This window comes from Strix uralensis, chromosome 6, assembly GCF_047716275.1.
Source record: "Strix uralensis isolate ZFMK-TIS-50842 chromosome 6, bStrUra1, whole genome shotgun sequence".
Lineage (NCBI taxonomy): Eukaryota > Metazoa > Chordata > Aves > Strigiformes > Strigidae > Strix > Strix uralensis.
The window spans coordinates 31554285-31572629 of NC_133977.1; the positions used below are offsets into that span (position 1 = coordinate 31554285).

At 39.2% G+C, this 18345-nt stretch overlaps 1 protein-coding gene across 3 annotated transcripts; it reads right to left on the reverse strand.

Moving 5' to 3' along the window:
• Nucleotides 1-988: 988 nt before the first annotated feature.
• LOC141945413 (kelch domain-containing protein 1-like) lies at nucleotides 989-15629 on the reverse strand. 3 transcript variants are annotated; one of them, XM_074873560.1, is made up of 8 exons: nucleotides 14086-15629; nucleotides 9378-9640; nucleotides 8520-8599; nucleotides 7631-7709; nucleotides 6053-6099; nucleotides 4473-4593; nucleotides 3372-3558; nucleotides 989-3033 (listed from the first exon to the last, which is right to left on the reverse strand). In XM_074873560.1, the coding sequence occupies exons 2-8, from the start codon at nucleotides 9538-9540 to the stop codon at nucleotides 2343-2345; spliced, it is 1368 nt and encodes a 455-aa protein (XP_074729661.1). In that variant the 5' UTR covers nucleotides 9541-9640; nucleotides 14086-15629; the 3' UTR covers nucleotides 989-2342. The 3 variants fall into 3 exon arrangements, with proteins under 3 accessions (XP_074729661.1, XP_074729663.1, XP_074729664.1); XM_074873562.1 differs by lacking the exon at nucleotides 14086-15629 and adding an exon at nucleotides 13670-13874; XM_074873563.1 differs by lacking the exons at nucleotides 6053-6099; nucleotides 14086-15629 and having other exon boundaries at nucleotides 9378-9516.
• Between the last annotated feature and the right edge of the window lie 2716 nt (nucleotides 15630-18345).

Below are 18345 nucleotides of genomic sequence, written 5' to 3' on the forward strand. Positions count from 1 at the left end.
CAAGGGGAGAAACAGCCTCCAGTGGCTTCAGCGAGCCTGTTGCAGCCCAGAGCCCCACTGTCAGTGTTGGAGCTCTTTCCTCTTCCACAGCGTTACCAGGGCTCAGCTGCAGCTTGGCCTCCCGTGAGCAAGCCCTGAGTCCACGTCTCCAGCCACAGCCCCTCCCCAAGCTCCTGCGCACCTTGTGTCCTGTACGGGGGCTGGGGAACAGCGGGGCCCCCCCGGCATCGGGCCGCTTGGAGGGGTTTGAGATGGCTTGGGCGCGGGAGCTGGCGCGGCGCCGAAGGCGCTGGTGCAGCCACCTGACTTGGCAGGCCAGCACGGGCGAGGGGAGGCAGCGGGGGAGATGGGCACGTTCTGCAAGCTGCTTTTTCCTCCCCGTGCCAAGCCATTGCCTTTGGGCTGGCTCGTGTCCTGCCTGCATTGGCTCCAAGTAAATGTTAAACCCTTCGTGGGGCTGCCAAAGGGAAGAAGGTTTGGGGGGGGAGGAGGAAAGGAATGGCAGAGGCTGCTGGATGGCATTTTCCTGGGGCTCTTGCACATCCCCAGGATACCTGTACCTGCCAGGAGGCCTTCGCGTGACTTGGAAAATCACTGGTGTATTGTTGCCCTTTCCAGTTAAATTTCCTTCCCTCGTCAATCCTAGATAAAAGTGTTACGGCAGCTTCCTGGATCATGCCAAAACAGACATGTCAGCCAGCAAAAGAAAAACATGCTGCCGATTTGAGGTTGCAGTGCTCTGTACGTGCTCTGCTCAGTCGCTGTACTGAAGTTCTTTCCGAACATACCTCCTCAAACTGGGCAATTCCCTGGGCTTGGAGGAGAGATTCAAAGCCTGGGCAGCCCTCGAGGCTGGCTGAAGTGCCATGAGATGACTGGGGCTTGCGGGAGCATGTTCCTTGTTCAGAAGGTAAGTTCTTTGTGCAATTTGAAAATATAAATACATATTTTAAATCATGAAAGCTCAGAAAACAAGCACACACTGATATGAAATGCAGCAGGCTTTATTTATATGGCAGCACACAATCCTCTCTGTTTCCAAAGGTCACAGGAAGTCCAAATAACTCTTAAGTAGCTTTTTACGAACTCATTTCTAATTTTCCTGTTGAATTCATGTGACAGCTACTTGTGAAGAAATGAAAGTATGTGTAAATACTCTCACTTAAAATTCATTATGCCCATGAAACTTTTGAATGATCTTTTCAAATATTCAGAAATATTAGATTACACTTTCTAGTAATTTCAAACATCAGCATCTCTTTTTACAGACAGCTGAAGTTCAGGCAGAAGGCCAGTATCTTAGTAACTTCTATGGAAATAAATGCTTGAAACACTGGACAATATTATCTTTCCAAAAAAGCACTTTTTCTTTTCAACAAAGAAAAACAAACCATACATGAACTCAGGATTTACTAGTATAGAGGGGAAGTGTGTGACAAATACTACATATGTTGACAAAACAGAGAGAGAGGGAGTCGGAAAACCAGAAATCCCTTTGTGGCTAAAATCTGAGTTATGAGTCAGAACAGCTTACATTTCGTGCTTTTCCTGTCAAGCCTTCCTTTTTTTTTTTCTCCCCCACCCCTGGCCCAATAGAAAGTCAAACCCTTTTGATCCTGTGCTCAGTCATTAAACCTAGTATTTGCTGGGCAACTGTTTTGTTCTTCCGGGTGTAATGCACTTCCTCTGGTCTAATGCTGCACATAAGTTTCAGGGGGGACTCGTGGTTTCACTTCCTCGAGGTTAGATGCAATCCTTGAATATTTTCTAGATTTCAGTTGCTAATTTGTCTGTTGAGCTTATTCTTTGTTATAGGCCATCTCATGTTGCAAATATATTGTGCAAAGAACACTCTTTCAAGAAAACAAAATCTTAAAAATCTTAGAAAATGTTTCCATTAAGATTCATCACATCCCTCAAATGTGACCGTAATGTGCACAAACTTGATTCAAACACAGTTTTATGGGTGCATTTTTATTTCTTATCCCAGTGCAAAATGAGCAAGCTTTGCAGCTGAAATGGAGCCAGTAGCACTGACTTTCAAGGCAGCATCAGCCACTGCAATTTGAAAGGATATTAACTGACCAGAAGAAAAGTAACAAAAAGAGCAGCATTCCAACAAGCTCCTCTCAAAAATTGCAACTTACATGCAAGTTGTGACTTAATTATATGTTGGGTTTTGTTCACATTGTAAAAAATCTAGTCACAGCAAGTATGAGAAGGTTTAATTTTTTTTTTTCCCCAGTGTGCTGATAGGAAACTGAAGACAGTTGCAAGCAGTTGGTTTACCACCTACTGGCACGTTGGTGGAAATTTATTCTTTCACTTTGCAATCAAAGCGATCACAAGCTCTCAAACTCCATTTGCCAGAATGAGATCTCAGAGAAGCTGGACAAAGGTTTACCCCCAATGAGCAGCAGCACATTGGTGCCGCTGCCAACTTCATCTGCTGCGGTCGCGTGCTGACAGTCGGTTCCCTCCTCTCCTCCCACAACCTGAGCAGCAGCAAAAGTCTCTTCTTCTGAAGAGACAAACAGACGGAGAGACTTGTCCTTTGACAAAACACCTGTTGCTCCGTTTGGGTCTAGTTCTGCCTCTGAAGCGGTCTGAAACGCACAAAAGCCCCCCGGCTCCAGAGGCAAGCTAAAGGTTTTCATTTCAATTGCATGGCTTTCCTCGTTGCTGAAGGCTCGGTACGCGGGCTGCTGACGGAAGTAGTTGCAAAATCGAGTGTGCTTCGGGTTGGTCACCAGCTGGTGGTGGTCCTTCTGCTTGCTCTTCCAACGGCTGGGGAATGTATTGGTAAAATCTGAGGTAGTTTGGAAATCAACACCAATTCCTAAGATGCAGTGATACATTTTAGGAGAAAAGTTTGCCTTTGTAGTGCTACTAAGCTTCTTCCACGTCTGCGTATGGAAATGATACTTCCAGAAGTCATCAGTAGGACTGGAGTTTGAAATCCCTCCACCAAAAATCAGCATAGAGTCTTTGAAGACTACTGAAGCATGACCTACCACCGGAGGAGGTCCTTGGCTAAATGTAAGAGAAATCAGCAGTTAAGGGGAGACCAACAAGAAGCTAACGCTGATTTTAGCCTCTACTTTTCTTTTGACCCAAAAGAATGACTGCTGAACAGCTGCACTGGAACATCAAGATTACACCGCTGACGGCTGCATCAACGCACTGCCAACAGCTCTTCCAAGCAAAGCCATTCGGAGTCCAGGGATGGCAGCAGCACTGTGTCTTGATCTGAACAATTCCTACAATCACCAAAAGGGCAACATCTCCCTCTCTGCCTGCACGCAGTATCAAATGGTAAGATCAATTCTCTCTTTCTGTGTTAATTCAGTGTAACAAACAGTACAGTTTACCTTGTTCTGATGTTGGCCCAGCTGCTGCTTATAAAGTCCCACTTCCATAGGTCCTTCTGTTCACTCAGCCCCATCAATCCTCCAAAGAGGTACATGCCTGTATGATAAACCACTGCTGAATGGCCGTGCCGAGGGCCGGGGCCGGTACTGTGAGATGGGGTGGAAACACACAACCATTTTCTTGTATCTGGAAGCAAAATATTAATTTATAGATGTACCAAATTTGCCCTAGTATTTGAGAAGGGATTTATTTCAAGAAAAAAATAACTATTCTGTTGGAGAATAAGGGTTTCTGCTCTAAGTTTATTATAATAAAAGTTAACAGCTTAAATTCTGACACTGAAAAAGTGCATATAAAAAATCAGTTTTGAAATAAACTTTTAATGAAAATGTCAGATGCTGTATGACAGATGCCATGGAAATTTTATTTACCGAGCAGTTTTTCCTACGGCTTTGTTAATTCATTAACTCTGACACTGAAAGATAATTTCCTGGCTGTAAGAGGGAAAAATCAGTCAACAAAAACATTCCTTCATTAATGTCTGTGCTTATTCTCCCTGTGAGGGAATGAAGGATGAGATAAACCCATCATTCATTTCAAAATAGTGACTGAATGGGCACCAGATAATAAAAGCTATCCATTTAGGAAGTCTCTGGGAATCATCTGGTTTGCAACCACCAGATTAGTGATGAATATGCTAATGAAACCATCTCCTGTCAGGTTTGGCTCCCCATGGGCAGTTCTAGATTTGAGATTCAAAAGATGGCATTAATTGGCTGAAGTCAGGGTCTTTGCTGCATCTGAAAGTTTTTGGTAATCCTTGAAAAATTTAGTGAACAGTAGACAAAACATTATTCCCGATTTTCAGCTCTAAAACTGGTAAATACTGCAAAGCTTCTTCCACTATAGTACAGTCTAATTCATTTCAGCTGGGTATTAATTTAATTGACAGAGTTCATAATTAAATGCTGCCAAACAGAAGCCAAAACTAACTTGAACATTTTTGCTGATAAGAATTTTCTTAACAGAGCAAGGCATGCTTTTCTGCAGCAGTCATTGTTTTACACTGGATCAAAACCTTATCATGATTTTTAATTTACCAAAATGGAAGGTCCAAAACTCCTGTGAAATGCCCCTGATGCCAAAGTATCCCCCGTAGATGTACATGCTGGAATGGTACACTACTGCACTGTGACCTTTTCTGTTAGTTGGTGCCGAGCTCTACAACAGTTTAATAATAAGACAAAAAACTGTTAACAGAACAAGTCCTACCAGTAGCAATGTCTATCTTGGGAATATGCCCAAGTAATGAAAACCATGGCTTTAGGTTGTGTTAAACTTTGAAAATACAGAAGAAACCCACCGCTGAAGACTTGTACGGAGGCAAATACAAACCATTCTCAAATCCAAGCAACCTTCCCTTTTTAAGTCCACCACAGTCTCACGTGCCTGCAGCCTCCCCCTCTCTGCACTCACCTCAGTAGTGCTGCTTTCACAACTGCTGCTAGGTGTAGTGTCAGCATACGCTGTAAATTTATCGGGCAACTCTTGGGAATACAATGGGGGGGGTGTAGCCCTTTCCACCATCGAGCACAGCCTTTCCACACTGAGGAAACTTTAGTCCCAAGAGTAGCTCTCACTCACTTCCCTTGGTGTGGATTTGCCCCACCACAAGTCCTAAGCAACACCCAGACCCTCCGTGAGAAACCAGGTGGTTCCCACTGCGTCCGCAGCAGTTTTCAGTGCTGCCGAGACTCTTAGATGCAAACCTGAGGAGGCCCAGCTAAACAAAATGTAAGGCAAGTGTTTGGCTTTGTTCTTCTTCTTCTGGTTGTTTCTTTGCAAACAGCCCATTTTTGGGGAGTGGGGAGCCACTTTCTCTATATTAAGTTTAGGATCATTACAAGAAACCATTTACTCCTATATGTAAGAAGGAGTTGATACATAATTCCATCATATTTGTTGTACACAAACAAAATTTCATCAACCATATAACACTTTTTTTTCCCCACAAATGACCCTGCAGTCCCAAACTCTCTTGACTCCTCCACCAAACTCAGGTAACCACAGCAGAGACCGTGTCACATCTTAACAATTTTTTTGTGCAATTTCATAGTGTAGGGACATTGTAAGGATGAAGTTTCAGTAGCAAAAAATGAGTCATTCTTTACATGTAGTGATACAAAACCAATCTCATAAGACCAAGACACAAATGCTTCCACTGAGGTTTCATTTAGAAGTGGCAGTAACTTGGTGAGTCCACGTGTTCAGACTGAAGAAATGAAAAATGCTGCAGCACTTCACATTTCAAAATTTATTAGTGTGACTGCCAATCTGTTTTCACAACCCTACTTTTAACAGCACAGCCTTCATGTATGGTTGCAATATTCCATTTAAAATTAGTTTTCTTGATAAGGATTTCAGAAAAACAGAAGCAGTAGTAGAGGAGAGGACTTAACTTTTTATATAGCACTTAAAATTTAAGAGCAGTATTTTTAAACACTGTTTTAAAGAAGGAAAAAGCCTTAGTTATTGAAAGTGCAAAGAAATAAAGTATAGCCACATGTCTCTGAAGAGATGAGATTGGAACTGTTTGGGGGAACATATTTCAAAGCAATCTGTTTAATCAACAAAGCAACAGGCATTTGATTCACACATTCACCACTTCCTGGCTCCTTACCTCAGTCTCTGCTGGTACGTTACAGCACTCTGTCCATCTTGCAGAATCTAGGGGATTGTTTTAATAAAGCGCAGTTTATATCCCAGACCACAAGAGGACACTCCTCCAACATTAATTTTTCAAATTACAGATCTAATTTTCAAGTTAAGTCTCATCCTGGTGCTTTCCACTGACAAGGATGAAGAAATCTGCTTCCCACTAAGACAGCAGTACCAAGAGACTTACATGAGACATAGTTTAAATAGTTTTTCTGTATCCTTATCTGATATTGAATCACGGAGTTACCATACTGTATTTCCTGTTTCCTAAGGCTAAATTTCACAGTGCAGAAATAATCTGTGATTTTCAGCATTTTTTGAACTTGCAGAATCCCCAGATTTATCGATGGATGTATGGCTCCTTTTACTTATTATGTAAATCTTATGACAACAGCCTTATTTTTCTTGTTCCTTTTCAAAGATCCCTTAAAAGTAGTCTTCAAATAACAGTCAGAAATCACTATGATCACCGTGAAGGAGAGGAAATATCAGATACCCAACACCAGAGGTAGAATGAGAAAGCAGTGAGAGCTTATATTACTAAAAACTACACTTGCCAGGAAAGATTTTAAATAATGACGATGAAAAAAATAGACAGGCAACATTTGAATAACTCGTTTCCAATTTTCACTGATAAGTACTGTGAGCAATAAGATGCCTTCTCCTATGAAACATCTTCTATCTGAGAATCTCTTTCTTTCAGCAGGTATTTCACACAAATGGTGGAAAACAAAGAAAGGATTAAAAAAACCCGTTTGACTTAAGGTTACATAGTGAAGTAGCAAAAGAAGCCAGGAAACTTAAATCTTGGTCTTGCCACAAGATTTACTAGCTCAAAAAGAAATCACTCTCTCTCTCTCCTCCATCTGACATCAAAATAAGCAGCCATTACTATACACAGTATTTCCAAAGGGAGAATATAAAGCGTATGACACTGCTATTAAATTCAAATGTTGCACTGCTTTTATTAGAATACACATTTAAGAGATCCCAAATGTTTGTTCTTAGGAAAAAAAACCCTGTTATGAAATGCTAATGTTAATTTCCCACCTTCTTATTTAATTATACTTGGTTTTTCCTGTTCCATCATTGCTGTTGCCGGCTTACGTATTTCTTTGGTAAAAATACAAAATGAGATATACTTCACTGATCTACTTTCTTCCATAATAAAACAATGAGCTTGGTTTTAAAAATTTATGTAACATAAGGAAAAACCTTTAAATATTATACATAATTATTATTGGGTTTTATGATCAAATAGTAAATTTCGGAGGGGGGAGGGAGGAATGGAAATTCTGAGACCTTAAAATACATAAAACTTTCCCATAAAATACTTCCTAATTAAAGTAAGAGCTGACTCTTTGATAGCTTAACAGCCTAATTTGGGGGGTAAAGTATGCATGGTTTTGCACACATTATTTCTTGTAAAGCCTAGGGAAGGCTATGTTATAAGCAGCAGAAAACAATTTGGTTCTTATTATCAGTAGTACCTATGGACTTCGAATGTCCCATGGAAAAGATGGGCTATTGTGTATCATACCAATGTCATATATCCAGAGAGGAGTTTTTGCTTGAGTGAAAGCAGAATCCACCATCCCACCAAAAATATAGAGGGTCCCCTGCAAAATGCAAAAGTATTTGTCACGTACAGGTAGGCACATAGCATAAAAATAATTTTAAATATGATTCTTAAATGAAAAGGCTGCCATCACCAAAATAAAATTGATGATAATGCATATGATGATCTATTAACAATTGAAGGAGCAATCACAAAAAGCCACCGACATTTAATCATGTCTTTATCCTCTCCCAGTAGGAAACCCCGATGAACATCCTGCCATTTTAACGGGGACAGCATTCCAGAACCACTCACTTCCTCATCAATCTGGGACAGCTTGAGGGATGCGGATCTGGAGCTCTCAGAGGCATTGCTCAGGTAATATTTGATTATGCATGTTTATTAGTAATATTGCATTGCATTGCAGCTCCTGATAGCCTAAATTCTGTTTCCCCTCACAGGCAAAGCTGTAATTCTTATTTGCCTTCACTCCCCCGTCCCTCTTCTATGCAAGTTCTTAAGTGAATGTTTTTATGCTGTAGCTTATCATGCAAATGAATTCAGAGCAACTGTTACAACTATACAACTAAGTCAAAGAATGTGCTGCCAAGGTCTTTATTTTGTATTACTATTATGTACTGAGCATTGACTGAGGAAAGCGGGGAGCTGCACACTGGTGCAAAGCTAAACTACTGTCACTTTATTCAGAAAGATTCCAAAACATTGGTACAGCTACATCTGGAATTGCACTGACATAAAAGTATTTTCTGGGTATAATATTTCAGTATATAATAATCTATGGCATTTCATTTCATTGGATAATAGGAAATAAAATGTCAGGGTATGGACAATATAAATCTTGGTCCACTACCTTATAAGCCACCATTGAATGCTCTTCCAGTTCTTCTGGACCATCTCCTGAGCAATCCAGCATTTCCCATTCATTTTTCACTATAAACCAAAGTTGAAGTTAAGACAGCAGTGCGCTCAACACATCAATGTTCGGGAAAAGGTGAAAAGATTGGCTTTGAATTTGGCTGTGCTGCCAGTCAATGGGGGAAAATGAAGCGTCTTGTCATCTTTCCTCTGTGTTAGTTCAGAAGACTAAGGCACTTCCCCCAAAATTAAATATGTGCATTTTTCTATTTAGCAAGCTTAAATGTAATAGAAATTGATCATTATTGCTTTTATGTTAATACTATACTGCTACTTACATCAAAATGCAACTATTCTATGAGCATGAACACCAGCACAAATCAGTTTTACTCCAGTGACAACAATGGAACAGGGAACACCATACATTAAGTCAAAAAATACAAAGGGTCATATCTGATAGTGCATTATTAATACAATCCTACAAGGTATTGTATTCATGTGTTCCCTTTGGGCACTTTTACATGCATAAGCTATTCCCATGTTCAGGAGTCAAGAAGGCTATGTCTTTGATACCCCTTCTAGAACTAGGATATTTTAAATGATTCAGTATTTCTGGTTGAAGGGGAGGAAAAAAAAAAAAAAGGAACTGAACTGAAATTTAAACTTTCTAGGGCATCTGCAATAGGAACAACCACACACCATTTGCCCAGTGAACAAAATGCAGTTTATCCATCGTTTCGATGGAGCGACTTTGAACAGGAATAATCTGTTAACTTACAGAGTATCCCTATTTCATGATGACTGGATGCAGAATCTCTTTAATCCTGACACACAAGTGAAGGGGCAAACTTACCTATGTTGTATCGCCAAAAATCCCTAAGACTGGTGGTGTTCCTCCCTCCATAGAGATAAACAAATCCTCTGCAAATAATGCAAGTGTGTTTATATCGATCACAGGGAGAGGGCTTCTTTTGGGGTGCAGATTTCCAATCACAATGTGCAGTTTTTCCTTTCATGCTGACAACTAGGATCTTATCCAAGTATCAACTTGCAAAGGACAGCCATGTCAGGGGAGGGTCCCAAAACATCAGGGACAGGGCTTACATCCTGCTTGCTCTGCAAAAAGACAAAAAAAAAAAAAAAAAAGTTTCAGGTTAAAAAAAGAAAAAAGGAAAGAAAAAAAAGAAGATAGAAAAAAAGAAAAGTCTCTGCCTTACGATAAAAAGTTACTGTGTTTTCTTTTCATTCCCATCAAAAGCAACCTGATGATTCTGGCCATCTGTGATAATACGCTAACTTAAGTAAAGCATTTGAAATGCTGACTCCCAGAGTCTTCTATCAGCGAGACTGGGACAGGAACATTCCTGGAGCTGAAAGTTTTCCAGCGAATGTCAGCGAGCTGAAGTGATAAAATCCAATACCCTATATTTGTAATATGGTAGAAACCAAGGCTCGGTCTTTTTCACTACTAAAAAGTACTTAAAACAAACCTGTACTTAAAATTCGTAAAGAGTTAATATTACAGATGAAAGTAAAAGTAATGCATTAACAGTTGTCCAGAATTTATTTAGACTTTCATCTGTAAACCAGCTGAAATTAGGATGCATGTGGAAAAAATGACACTATCCCTTCACTTGCCACAAGATGTCACTGTGTTCTGTGAAGACAGAAGTACCAGGAGCAACATTCCTCTATATTACATTCCTCTTTATCATGGCCACTGCTTTGAAGTAGATTATTTCACGAAGCACAAGAAAAATAAAAAAATAAGCATTCGGACAAATTCTGGGATTTGTGTTGGTAACTTGTCTGAGGTGACACATGTCACCAAATGAGGTGACAAAGTCTCCCAATTCAAAGACTATTTCAGTGAAAGCCAGATTCCAGCTGTACTGAGGACCTAGGATGGAAATTAAGAGGTAACAAGCTGTTAGTATGGACACACTGTTAACTCTTAAATACTGAGAAGTCATGCCTGTTCATACAGAGTTACAATGTTTTCCACACTTCTCTAGTTTAAGTATGCCTGTATTTAGCATCCCAGTGGATAAAGTCATATAACTCTCAGCTCAACATAATGATCATGCAGCAAATCCATTCTTTTGAGACTGTTTCCAAGATAAATGTGATAAACCTATGCTTACTTGGCCCAATTATTTCTTTTTTAAAAAAAAAAAAAAAAAAAACCACAACAGACATACCAAATTTGTCCTGGATGTACAGCAATAAAATTATGTACATCCACAGAGAACTTTCATGACAGCTGCTGCCCATGGCCTTCCTGAGCAAAGCAGAGACAAGGCTGGAAATTTTCGCTCCATCTCTTCAGAAATGGGATGACAGTAACAAAGCTTTTACAAAGCCTGGTCATTTAATGTCACCAGCAGCAGTGTGGGCAGGCACCAGGGCCATTCACCAATTTCCAGCTTAGTGCATTGGCATCTTCAGCCTGTGTGTGCCAAGTGCATTTTTCAAAGTAGCCCCTGTGCTACTCAAAGGCTCTCTTCTTTGAAGAGATGCCTTAGATTAAAAGTTTCGGTTTCCAAAGTTAATTCACAAGGACGCTGCATAAAAGCAGCAATGCTGCTGTCAGAAACCACTTCCAGGTAAAGTCTGAAATGTAATTTGTTTCCCACAAATGGTAAGTTAAACTTTCTTTAGGACAGAACAGTTCCTTGGAAATACAGCAATGGCCAGGTTAGGTTAAATGAAGCCCTCTTCTTCAGATCTACATGCAGGTATTTTTACTATGTGCATTGCCACAGTACAACTTAAGACATATGAGCTGTGTCTTGAAGTTCATTGTGTAAAACTATATTTAGTCATATATATGCCAGTGAAGGTCAACATAAGCAGTGTTCACCCTGTGCGTAGCTGATTACAGGATAAGGAGGTATGTACAAAGACCACAAAGTATCTAGATCTCCATCAAAAGTTGCCGTGTTATAAAAATGAAAGAGCGATGTTCTCCTGGATTCAGTGATGAACGAGCAGTTAAATACAAAAGAAAAAAAATACTAGAAAAGATTTTCTGGACATGTAAAAGCAGTTTATATAGCCATAAACATGCTGAGTAATAGTGGCCAGCTACATAACCCTGTGTTTCTTTTTCTATATGCTTCCTTTTTATTTTTCTCTCAGAATCCTGCCTGTCTTCTGTTTCACTGCTGCACTGGAAGCAACGTTTTCGTTTCACAGTTTTCAGTACTCTGCCTCTATGCCAACATCCCTTGTTTGGAGAGGTTTTTCTATCAAGCAGCACAAAAGCATCCCCCCTTCAAACGTTTTCTCCTGTGTTCAAGGATTCCCTTGTTTTCAAAAGCCTGCATTTGTCCCAGGCAAATTCCCGAGCTATCCTTCCCTCCATCCATGAACAGCGAGGCTCCTCGCTGTCCCCTCACACCACCTCCCTCCTCAAGGCTCTAGCAGATGAGCCCTGGCAGAGCAGCTGCAACGTGACTGCTCAGGTTTGCTGCTCCACCAGGTGTAGAGGCAGGGTGTGTATCCAGAACTCAGCCGCTCCAGCTGGACTGCTGCACTGCCTACAGCAGCCATTCCCACATGGCCTCCGCTGTAGGAGGTACCTGTCAGCAAAGTGCCAGTGTAAAATCTGGGAGGAAAGGAGGCCTTTATACCTTAAATCACCATTTAAGCAGGTAGACTGTCTGGAGTGATCTGGAAATGCTGACACTCTGGAGCTGAGTCTGCAGAGCTAGCTCAGGTGTAGATGTCTTCAAGTACTCACTATGTGCTGCTTCAAAAGCTAGCTCAGGGCCAGAATAGCAGTAGCCTCCTATACTGGTAGAAAATGAAGACTGGTGCCTACTCAGCTCCCTCTTTAAAATCAGATTGGCTCCATCAAGCTTGTGCTGAGCTGGTGACAGAAAGCCTAGCTGACCTCGGGCCAGGACCACACATGCTATAAAGCGCTTTTTGCAGCATGCCTATTAGCCCAGGTCCTTGCATTTTCTGGGGTATCGCCACTGCTAATGTCCTAAAAATACCAAGTGATCTGTAGCCCAGTATCTCTCTGATATTACTGACGTCTCTCTCTGTTAAATGTATAGGAAGTTAGGACACAGCCTTTATAAAATAGGATCAGCTTAACATTTACTTTGATTCCTGAAATCACAATAGATGCAATGAGACAACATGCTACAGTGAGATGCTTCAGATATTAAATATTCTGTTTGCAAAAGGTGTTAAGACTATATTTTCACTATATCTGAGATCTGTATTAATCAGTATTTATGCCCCAAGGAAGTGAGCCCAGGAAGTGTTCACATGATGAATCCTTACTGCATCCCTCTCTTCAGGTTCTTACAGAGAAGTCCAGGGGAAGTTGCACGTAATTTGAGGAAAAACACAGTTTACAGTAAAACAAGCTACAGAAGATACAGTCATATTTCATATTTTTATATATTTCATATAATATGAAATGCATGTATCTAATTTAATTTATCATCCAATTTATCTCTAAAAATTTACCATTTGTAAGACTGGAATATATTCAGTGACAAAAACATGCTAGAGAATTTCTTGCAGCATATTCTGGCAAGACTAGCTATTCAAATTGTGTTAATCTTTTTTATGCAAAACAGTATTGTAAGCTATTACTGTAGAAAACTGAAGTATATTCTTTGTACATTTTCTCTGAAAGAATACAAGATTGGCAGCATTTACAAAGGGGTGCATTTCTCTGTTCCAGGGGAATTAGCAGCTATGAAGTAGTAATGCATTATAGGTGTATAAATCCATAATACTTTATGGCATGCCATCGAAAAGGGAAAAGCAGCTGAAGTCATGAAACACAGATTCTCTCCCTAACTCTGCCAAGCTTCTGTGTAACCATAGCCAATTCATTTATTTACTTCCACAGTTAAATGGGGACAAAGACACCTCCTTAGTAAAACGCTTCAAAGTTGCTGATGCAGTGCTGTGTGAGAGTGTCAAGGTACTACAACTATTGATACAATTTAATGTGAAAAAGGTGATAGGTCTCTACTATTAATACTTCACAAAGGTAAAATAGGATTGTCCCCTTGAGTTTTCTTTTTTTTTCCCCAGCTATAAAACTGGTTATTCCTCTTCTACATATTTCTGTTTGTTATTTTTCCTTCAAACCTTGCCTCCTATTATACAAACCTTCAGAAAAGAAGACAGCCCTGATTTCATATAGTAGATTAGCAACAAAATCCTGTCCACTTGTTCATCTACTCCAGCTGAACTCTGTGTAGGGCAGGCCAGCAGGATGGGATGACAAAAAACCAATCTGGGATTAACTGAATGAGTTTCTCCTCCCAGTCACACCTTCTGAGCATCAACTGACCCTTGTGAATCACGGCCGTTTATCCTCTCATCATAAAGCATTCTTGGAAGCAGACCTACAATCACTTAAACAGATCAGTTAACAGACTGCTTCATTTCAGAGTTGGGAAAAAACACATTCAAAGTTAATCTTGAATCTTGCCTTTCATCACTGGTATTTTAAATTACGAACTTGACTCCTGGATTGCCCTTCTATAGAACCAGACACCAAAATTCATCCACCGTCTACTTACCAGTCCTGTTTCCAAAGAAAAACTGCTACTCTTCTGAGAAGAATGCCACCGAGCAACATCCTCTGTCATGCAACACTGACCTCAGCTTCAACTTGGTACAAGCAAGATGAATGATCCAATAGGAAGCTCTAACTTCAGCAGAATTTCCAAAAAAATACCCAGAAAGAAAACTCAGAACATTTTTATCCAACTTTTTTTTTTTTTCCCAGAACAGCTGTAGCATACAAAAAAATGTCTGCTGCTCTCCAAACTCTTCTGCCATTTCATTCTAAAAATAGTTCCTGTGCAATCAATCCCAATTGTTAAACTGCTGAAGGAGCTGTGAGACGAGGAGCTAAAGAGCTGCAATTAGCACGGTAACTATAGCACAGAGTGCTTATCAATTAATGGCGACACACTACTGTTTCATAATACAAATAATTCAGGAAATATAGAAAGACAGAATTACTTCAGGAAATGTGGTTTATATGTTCATTATATAATTATTTATATTTCTATTAGATGTGGTTTCTCAGACAAATGACTTATTTATTTAAAGTATTACTTTATTACTTAAATAGATCTTCATTAAAGCTTTTTTCTACCTCAGTCCCCTGATTCATTTCCATCTGTTTTCAATATACTCAGAAAAGTTTCAGATTTAAAAGGATCGAGCCTTTTAAAATATAATAAATAATATAAAAATATTATTTAAAATAAAATGTAAAATATACGAAACTACTCATATTGGTGGAAAAAAAGTAGGAAATCTTCTTGTTTTGGTTTGGGTTTTTTTGTTAACGCCCAGTTTTCTGAACTCAACCCTTGAACCTTTCCATGCAGAACACTGTATTTTCCTATTAGGCAACTTGATGTTTTACTGCTCTTCAAAAATAATAACAGATCTTCCTGATTCTACTTATCTTAGAAACCTTTGCTGTAGTGGTGGTTTTATTGCAGTGCTTGTTCCAATGGGACTGCCTGCATGAATAAGGAGGAAACTTTGACTGAAGACTTGCAAAGCAGTTACAAAGTTTTAAAAAACCCCACTTTGTTTAGAATAGTTTAGAGGGCAGGGCTTTTTTTCAGTATATCGCATTTACTTGCAGTGTTTTACTATGTGTGATAAATTTTAGCATCCTCAGATTTGCCACTTTATTATTTCCAAAATTCAAGTTGTTATGAACTGTTTCTGGGGTGAGGTTTTTTTTGTTTTGTTGTTTGGGGTTTTTTTTCAAAAAAACACAGGAACTAATCTTCAGAGATGCTCAGCTTCAGAATTTCAACCTGAAAGTCCAGAATGGCTCTAAGAATATAGGGCATCTGTAATATTTCTGTATTATTAGAATTCTGAATTGAAATAAGGGCCTTGCTTTGCTACGTGTTGTAAGACATGCAATTACTACATGAATGAGCTTACAGCTGTAGTAGTCAAGACAAAAGGAAGGAGATGGAAAACAGTATTTCTTCTTACAGGGAGAAGCTGAAGGACAGAAAGAGGATTTGTAAAATGACAAATCAAAGCAGGGGACACAGATCCATCCTGATTTCAGGGTTCAGAAAAATGACGGGTACTTTCAAGTAAAACAGTAACATTCCTGTTATCTTTATAACAATTAGAGTGGACATACTGAAAATTTACAGAAAATCTGAAAGGCTTTTATGTTGAATAACTCCTATCTGAATTTTAACAAGTTTAGGGTAGTATTCTTAAAACATTATCACTGTTATATTTCAGTGCTTCAGAATGCTTTTTGTAGTGAAGAGGTATTTCAAAGGAGGTAACTCTTCTAAAACAGTCATGTATAATTACAGTTTCTATATACTGTAAACCTATATATGTAACTACTACTTCTGGAGTGTGCAGTCCTAGACTACCGAGGGCATTGGCACCTCTACTGCAAAACAGATGAGACCATGACAAATCTCTCCTCGTGAACAGCTGTCTGCCTGTTTCTGGAGCTCTGCAGGTAAGGTACTGCATCTCTTTAATTCAGGTCACGTTAATATGAAAGCTCTAATTTCAAAATTTCAGAATAAATTTATATGTTTGCATATAATTCCAAAATTAAATGTTGCAAATTGACATTATTAATATATTCTCTTCTGGGTTTTTTCTAAAAGCTTTCACCCAGAAAAGAAATCCTTTATGTTCACTACTCCATCTCTATTACAGAGTAGTAATAAATATAAGAATTTATTCAATAAAGAAGTATAAATATATCCAGTTGTATTTTCTATGTGCTAGGCATGTTTCTCATTTTTAAGTAAACAAATACAACTTGGTTTGGAGTAATGCAGTAAATATTTCATCTGTTTCCCAAATATGGTGGAGGGGTGTTATCTGAAAAAAAATAATTCAGTACTTAAAATGTTTCTGGGATTGTTACATCTTTATATACACCTCTAGTATGTGAATCAGGAAATTATCTTTGCCACTGTATTGACTTAAGTTTTCAGGTACAGACAAAAACTAAATACATCTATACTATCTTAATTTCATGGCTTATTTTCCTTAGTAAATTAAAATTTCAGTTGTTGGGTTTTGTTTGGGGTTTGGGTTCGGGTTCATTTTTCATTTGTTTTTTTTAAGAATGGAGCTCTTTTATAAATAAAAATTAGAATATATAGTTTTGAGTAGTAGATCTCCCCAGGTAGTCTGTTAATTATTATTTCCAACACTGTAATTAATCATTTGACCGCAACCCAATTTTGAATGAAGTTTCTGAGAAAGAGCTTCCCAAAATACACATCTGTAGGTGGCACAAGTGCAGCATGTTATGGACATATAAATCCAGTGCACCAGCCATGCCTGATCAAAAGTTTATGCTGATAATCAATGTGTGTATGGGTTTTATTTATTTTTGGTCCTTAATAGAATATTTACTTCAGAAATCTAATCTGCTTTTCAAATTTTATTTAGGGTCTTCATGGTGACTCCACCCACAGGAGTGTCAAGAGCTCAGTCTCTGCTGCGGTCTTACAATATAACTGGGATAGATGCCCTGACTGCAAAGTGTCACTGCAGCAAGATGACTCTTCAGATGTCAGCTGAGACAAACAGGTAATTTTTCATGTTCTAGATATGGCAGAGGGAAGAAATACAGCTTCTGGTCCTCACACTTCAAGATAAAAGAAATGAGAAACTCCCACCATGTTCCCAGGGCAGTCTAAGATGTATTTGGCCTTTTACCCTTTCCTTGGAAGTAATTTATACTGTCACCACTGGAAACAGGTCATTTCAATACATGGGGTCATCACCCCTTCCCCCCTGGAAACAGCAGCTTTCAATGTTCCTAGAAGGCATCATTTGGGGATTTCACAAAAACTTACTAGTTGGATTCTTTCAAGATACAGTAGGTAGATACCCTGGAGATTCAGCGTAATAAATCTGTACTTAGGTGTGACTGAATGCATCTTGACAGCTCATGACCGCTGCTGAAGCAACTTCAAAATACTTTATTTCCTAAGGGAGGCTCTACTCGTGCTAATTCACAAAATTTTCTAGGTTAGGAAGAAAGACTCTGGTTGACAAAGGAGTCAGTGGCTGCCCAGTCTGCCTACTCTCCTCAGGCGTGAATTAGAGTACTATAGTATACACCTGACAGCTGAGAGTATATCAGTGAAAAGCTATTAACTTCCATGAAAAAAAAAAAAAGTACCCACTGAATTTTACTTATTTGTTCTTTTATACTCCCTGACTAAGGAAAAGGAACATCTAATATAACACTCAGCCACACTTACAACTTAACGCCACACTTCATGGAAGATAGACAATGCATTTTTCTTGTCTCCAAGACATTCTGCCCTTAGATGAACATGGAGCAATGGGATAGAGAAGACATACAAGGTTTTATGAGAATAGCAGAAGCTGTAGCTTGAAGAAATATGAGGGAGGAAAGAGAGGGCATTTGGCAACAAGAATAATAAAATGTTCCAGCTGGCAAATATTAAAACATCCAGATCTCATGTTAGAATCAGTATGAATTTAGATTACACGGTATGGGAGAAGTCATGAGAGACTTGCGTGAGAAAGAATCAGATGGCACAACTGGAAAGACTGTCAGTAATGACTGGAGGAAAAACTGAGTACAAAAAGGATCTTTTATAGGGAAGATGAATTTACACAGTCAGGTGAAAGATGGTTGCATAAAAACAGATGATACAATTGCATAGCTGGAATAGATTGCATAGAGAGGAATAGCTGGGTTTTAGTCTGGCAAGAAAAACAAAGGTGTCAGGCGGGCAAACAGTAATAATAACCGTGATGGTTCACAATAA